The 6,718-nt window shown below is 37.2% G+C and overlaps 1 protein-coding gene across 1 annotated transcript; it reads left to right on the forward strand.

Moving 5' to 3' along the window:
- The first annotated feature begins 3,956 nt into the window (after positions 1-3,956).
- Positions 3,957-6,184, forward strand: LOC133858750 (pectate lyase-like). Its single transcript, XM_062294217.1, has 4 exons — positions 3,957-4,159; positions 4,560-5,211; positions 5,495-5,737; positions 5,960-6,184. The coding sequence occupies exons 1-4, from the start codon at positions 3,957-3,959 to the stop codon at positions 6,182-6,184; spliced, it is 1,323 nt and encodes a 440-aa protein (XP_062150201.1).
- The last annotated feature ends 534 nt before the right edge of the window (positions 6,185-6,718 follow it).

A 6,718-nucleotide genomic window follows, 5' to 3' on the forward strand; every position in this document is an offset into this window, starting at 1 on the left:
AATTTTGTAAACGAGCATTCGTAAGAGATGATTATGTTCAATATTGGACAAAGTTTTTCTTCAAATTAAGTAGGAGGAAATAAGTAGAAACCTTCCATAGAATAGTTTAGAATTGTGACAAGTGATAGTAGTATAAAATATTGACATGTGTACCTTTAATGTATCCCTGAAATGGTTATCTAATATATAAGCATAAATCATAATATATTAGAAATCTAAATCAAATAGAATTTTTTTGGTATCTTAATGGTAATAGTTCAAGTGTTATTAAAGCGACATGTAACAATTGGCTAAAGCGCTGACAGCTCTTTAAATTGTAAAAACAAGTAAAGAAGTGGGCTTTCAAGATATAATACTGGAGGGAGATACTCTATAAATTGTTAATACGATTAAAGTGACATGTAACAATTGGAATAACATTGGTTAGATTGTGGATGGCATCAAACTGAAGTTGAAGCGACTGTAATCTTGGAGAATTGACCATATCAAGTGGGATGCGAATCAAGTAGCTCATTCCATCATAGCCAAATAAGTTATTTTGTATGTCATAAAAAGAGTTTGGGTTGAAGAAATTCCAATTTGGTGGTATTATATCTAGGGAGCGTGTGTCCCTAGGTGATTGAAGTTCATTCAATAAAGATTATTATATTACTTAAAAAAAAATAAAAAAAGATCAAGTGTTATTAATGTCCAAATTAAATAAAGAAACAAATAAATAAAAATTAAATCATATTGATGAATCATATATATATATATATATGTTTTTTTTTTATTCAAATGCCGGAAAAAGAATGAAATACCTTTTGACTCCTCCTCCCTAGAGGGGATAGAAGACTGGAAGGGATACCTTTTCCTCGGATTATTAGTGGGAAATTTACTAGACAGCTCAACCGTCGACCAGCCAACTGGCAAATACATTTATATAGAAAGACCAAGCTGGTGTGCCACACCTCCAACTCCAACTCCGACTACTACAGGAAAGATTCCACCTCCCTCTTATGAATAAATTTGATGCATGGATCCTACCTTCCTATTTTGGAAGTTGGAACTCCCGCTAACCGGTGACTCTGGTTTACCATTATGAATATTTCCCGTTATTTCCTCCTCCCTATTTTTTGATAAGTGATTAGCTACTACTTCAACCACTAATTAGTATGTTGTTCTTACTAATCCGTATTTGTATTCCTGAATGGGTATTCCTGAGTTCGTATTATATTGGTACTTTTTCCAATGCTATTGAGTATTCTGCTTATTCATGTGCATGTGTTATCCCTAAATCTCCGTCAAACAAAGTAGAAATCCTCAAAAACTGACCATTCTGAATGTTTTCTTTATGTCGCAGCAACCAGCTAGCTAGAACTAGAAGAAGAAGAAGGCGAGCTACCAGATGATCGAGCTAACCAGCATACGAGATATGTTGAGTACAAGGAAGGAAACCGACGTGCCGTATTGACCGGCGGGTATATTTATTAATGAAAGAACTAAACCACCGCCTGCAGCTGCTCTGCTCCTCCAACGTCAACGGCTATTGATTGAGTCAGCCATTCCTTTATTATTGCTATTGATATAATTGAATTCATTCCAGTCATTCCCTCCTACACCCTATAATTCATGTAATTAATAATTTGACTTCAGGGTGGTAACTCATTTATTTCCAACAATAGGATTTACTTATTCTATTGGATTTGGAACTGAAACTCTTGGTTGCCCCAGATTCCTCGTATTAGGCCTTCAGTAGAGCTTAAGATTGTGACAAGTGGCAATTTAAAGTTATGACGTGTCAAATTATTAAACAATCATTAATATTTATGGTATCATATATCGCAGAATCACTAGCTAGCTAAAAATTGATTAAAAATTTGACGAGTAAAAGCTTTAAGTATAGTTATGACATTTTCAAATTTTTAAATAATCATTAATATTCATGGTATCATAAATATATATATATATAATAGCTTAATCACTAGCATAGATTGTTTAAAACTTGTTTCCCATATAATATATATAATAGCAAAAACATTGAGAAAGGAAATCTAGGGGCATAAAAACTTGACAAGTGAAACTATTATTTTGTGATTGAATGTTACTTTAATTCAATCCATCAATGATTAAAAAATCTATACATGACATATTAATTAGCTGAAACATTTAAACCGAGGAATTAGGAAAACAATCAGATAATTGAATTAAAATAATGGAGCTGTTTGGTAACCAATTGCCTTTGAAACCCATTGCCTTTTTCCCATCACCAACAGTGACCGTTGGAGACAAACCTCTGCCACGCTCAGACAAACCAGCTGCTCTTCTTTGAATTTTCCTCCCGTTGAAGCCTTGGTCCTCCCGCCCAGAAAATTCAGCTTCAGCAGAAACCATTTCCTAACGTGCGCCTTTCACCTCGCATGACCCATCCCCTCTTCTCACCTTTTCCCTTTCGTTCTTCTCTCTGTGCAGGCCATCAACGCCATCACGCCATCACGCCATCAACCCCTCTCCAGCTCTTTTCTCTCCTGTCAAGTGATCTCCTCCCTCCATATCCCCTCAGTAGATCTATATATAGGATAAGCTTTGAATATGGATAAAAAAACAATTTTTGTTTATAATCGCCGAAAAGAAGCGTGAAAATTTGAAGATGTATAGTTAAGCTAAAAGTTAAAGACTTTATTATTATTATTATTATTTTTTTAAAAAAAAAAACCAAAAAATCAAAAAACCAAAAAACCAAATCCTTAACTGGCTGGCCGACCAGCCAGTAAATGGAGCCGAGGGTGGTGCGACCACCCCGGGCGCTTTTGGGGGTGGCCGCGGCCACCCCGGGTTGCCTTCGGGGGCCACCCCGGACTGGCTTCAGGGTTGGTTGCGGCCACCCCAGAAATGAATCGGTGGGTGGCCGACCACCCCAATGGGTGGTCGGCCACCCATGGGTTTTCTTCTTCTTCTCTTTTTTTTTTTTGTTTTTTTTAATAATTTATTTATTTTTTAATTTTTTTTAAAAAAATGTGGGGTTTTTTTTTTAGTAATTTTGATTGTATTCCAATTAAAATATACGTATTCTTACCAAACCAAAAATTAGGAATAGCCATTCCATTCCGCTACCTTCTATTTCTAGGAATGACTATTCATTTTCTTCCGCAAACCAAACGAGACCTAAATATTCCAATGACAATAATCAGCTTCAACACTAAAATAAAATTATTAAATAATGCATCTGGAATAATAATATTACCTCCCCCAATGACCAAATTAAATTTAACATTTTAAATGGTTTTAATGCGGCTAAAATTGGTAAATAGGCTGAAACTTCCAAATAATTTTATATTTGAGTTCGATCATATACGTACGTTCAATAGCTGTACAAAAGTTCATTTTTCATTTTTCTATTATTTTATTTATATATTTTTTTTACTATTCTAAGATGTTTACAAATAAAAAAAAAAAAAAAAAAAAACTAAATTATAATGGAAAACCCAGGCTATAGGGTAACATGCATGCACTTGAGCAGCTGCTAATTAAACATCATGTCCTGCCCATATCTCTCAGCCATTTCATTGTTAGTTATGACAACCATTGTACATTCACGACGCCAGCCAAATGTTTCTTCTGTTGCTAAACATAGAACAAGGCAGTTTTAAACCGCCAACCGTTAACTGGATGTGGTTCCCCTTTCTTTCTGGCTTACGCCTCTCCAACTTCACTAATTCATTTCCTTCCGTTTCAGAGTACTCTCTTTGGGCGTTGTATTTAATTAAACGTTATCATCATGTATTAATAAATAGTGGATTCTTCGCAAGCAGGCCACGAGATCGACGTCGAGAACCCTCTCGATCCATCATCTCTTAATTTGTGGGTTCCTTCCGGCGCGCCGCCGTGGCTTAATTGGTTTTTTGCTAGCTCGATCTTGGTCCTACGCACGCTCACGCTCAACCATGGGACCTTCACCGCTAGTTTCATCACATGCAATGGCACAAGTTCACAATAATTTCTTACGACTCTTCTTTTTTGTGTCCTTCTCTGTAATAATCCCCACCCTTCACGCTAACCGTACCGCTGAATCTGACGATTACTGGATGCACCGAGCAGACGAAGCCCAAAAAGCCAACCTCTTGGCCTTTCATTCACATCCCGAGGAAGTCACCAATGACTTCAACTCTCATGTCAACAAGTAGGTCTAATCGATCGGCTCCTCCAAATCAAATTATGATATATATATATACCATCGATCATTTTATCCACCTTTTATTAATTATATATAAACCCTGAATTTCAAGCACCCAATACTATTGGAAAACACTTCACATCAACTTTGAAGAAACAATTAAGAATGGTATTTAGCATATTACTCAATCTTTTCAAAAAGGATTTGGGTTAATTCTGTTAAAAAAAAAAAAAAAAAAAAAGGCTGTACAGTAGCTTTTTAAGGCTTCATATTTAATTTACTTTTTTAAAAAAAAAAATAAAAACACTTAAAATTAAATCTAAACCTTTAAAAGCACCTAAGCCTAATCTAGAAAGTATAATCACATATTATATATGATTCACTTCATTCAAAATTTGGCATGTAGGGCTTTGATTGGAACGAACAGCACAAGAAGAAACTTGAGGAAGTACAGCGGTCCATGCTTGGCCACCAACCCCATTGACCGATGCTGGAGGTGTCGCCCGAACTGGGCCCAAAACCGCAAGAGGCTAGTTAGGTGCGTCCTTGGCTTTGGCCACAGAGTCACCGGCGGAAAACGTGGTCCGATTTACATAGTGACCGATCCCTCCGACAGCGACATGGTTAATCCAAGACCGGGAACCATCCGGCACGCCGTTACCCGAAAAGGGCCCCTCTGGATTATCTTTGCACACAGCATGGTTATTAGGCTCAATCAGGAGCTGATCATGACCGGCGACAAAACCATCGACGGTAGGGGAGCCAATGTGCACATAGCTTTTGGTGCCGGCTTCACCCTCCAATTTGTCAATAATGTGATCATCCATAACATTCATATCCATGACATCGTCGCGGGAAATGGCGGGCTTATCAGGGATTCTCACGACCACGTTGGTATTAGGACCCAGAGTGATGGTGATGGTATCTCCATCTTTGGCTCATCCAACATCTGGATTGACCATGTTTCCATGTCCAACTGCCAAGATGGCCTCGTTGATGCCATCATGGGATCAACTGCCATTACCATCTCCAACTGCCATTTCACCCACCACAATGAGGTAATAACGTATTCATCTACATTTTAAGATTATTATTACATTACCGATTATTCTAAGAGTTTAAGCTCAACACGTGAGGTATTTAATTGAAATGAAAGTTGAATGATCGAGACTAGCCGGGTTCAAGTTCAGGACCTCTACTTTGATACGTATTATATTAAATCACCACTTACTCTATAAACTTAAACCAATAGAAAATGATAATCATTACAAAAAAAAAAAAAAAAATCATTTATGATTAGTACGTGTATATATGCTAACAAATATGATATGGGTTATTTAGGCGATGTTGTTTGGTGCAAGCGACAGCTACTCCGGCGACCAGATAATGCAAATTACAGTTGCCTTCAACCACTTTGGTAGGGGATTGGTGCAAAGGATGCCGAGGTGCCGATGGGGATTTGTTCATGTGGTTAACAATGACTACACTCACTGGGAAATGTATGCCATTGGTGGTAGCAGCCATCCTACCATTATCAGTCAGGGCAACCGATTCATTGCTCCTCCAAACCAGGCTGCTAAAGAGGTATATATGCATGCCTATATCGAAAAAATGCTTTATTTGCAAATGATTTATTAATTCATTAATCATTTCTTCTTCCTTTTTCCAAAATGGCACGAAGGCTTTAATTATTATCAGATACTGTATAATAATATATTTGTTTGTATCGGAATCGGATTAATCTTGCATGCATCATTTATTAAGCAAAAAATAAATAGATTTCTGATGTTAATTTGGTGATCGAAGGTGACCAAGAGGGACTACGCGCTGGAGAGTGTGTGGAGTCAGTGGACATGGAGATCTGAGGGAGATCTGATGATGAATGGAGCATTCTTCGTTCAATCTGGGAACCGACTTGCAAATAAGCCATACTCAAGGCTGCAAATGATCAAAGCGAGACCAGGGACATTCGTGAAAAGACTCACACGCTTCGCCGGCACCGTCAACTGCAAACCCGGCAAACGTTGTTAGCCTTTTCCAAATTTCTTTTTACAGATAATAAAACTTAATTTATATAGCCTCGTTTCTTTAGGCGAGGATAATGAAGATTGATCGAGTATAACAGACGCCTGTATACGTAGTTGTTGTTGTAGTTGCATGGTACGTACGTACACGTACATCATATATATTGTGTTTGGCTTGTTTTTGGAGAAGATCGAAAGGGTCTGACAAATATATATGCATGGAGAACAAGAAAAGAAAAGAAAATAAGTTTCCGCGCGCGCATGCATGCATGCATGCATGGCTAATTAATATATTTAATTTCTGGGTGCTTTCAAGTCTTTTCTATTAATTAAAAGCAGAAGAAGCAATATGGTACGTTCTATGTAAAAGCATGCAGGCAGGCAGGCATATATATATATATATATATATGTATGTATGTATGTATGTATGTATGTATGTACGTACGTATGTACGTACGTACGTATGTAAGTCTCTCTACATGCATCTCTAGCTGCGTGGTAAAAACTACAATATTCACAAAAGCACGTACATATGTTATAT

Source organism: Alnus glutinosa, chromosome 1, assembly GCF_958979055.1.
Source record: "Alnus glutinosa chromosome 1, dhAlnGlut1.1, whole genome shotgun sequence".
Lineage (NCBI taxonomy): Eukaryota > Viridiplantae > Streptophyta > Magnoliopsida > Fagales > Betulaceae > Alnus > Alnus glutinosa.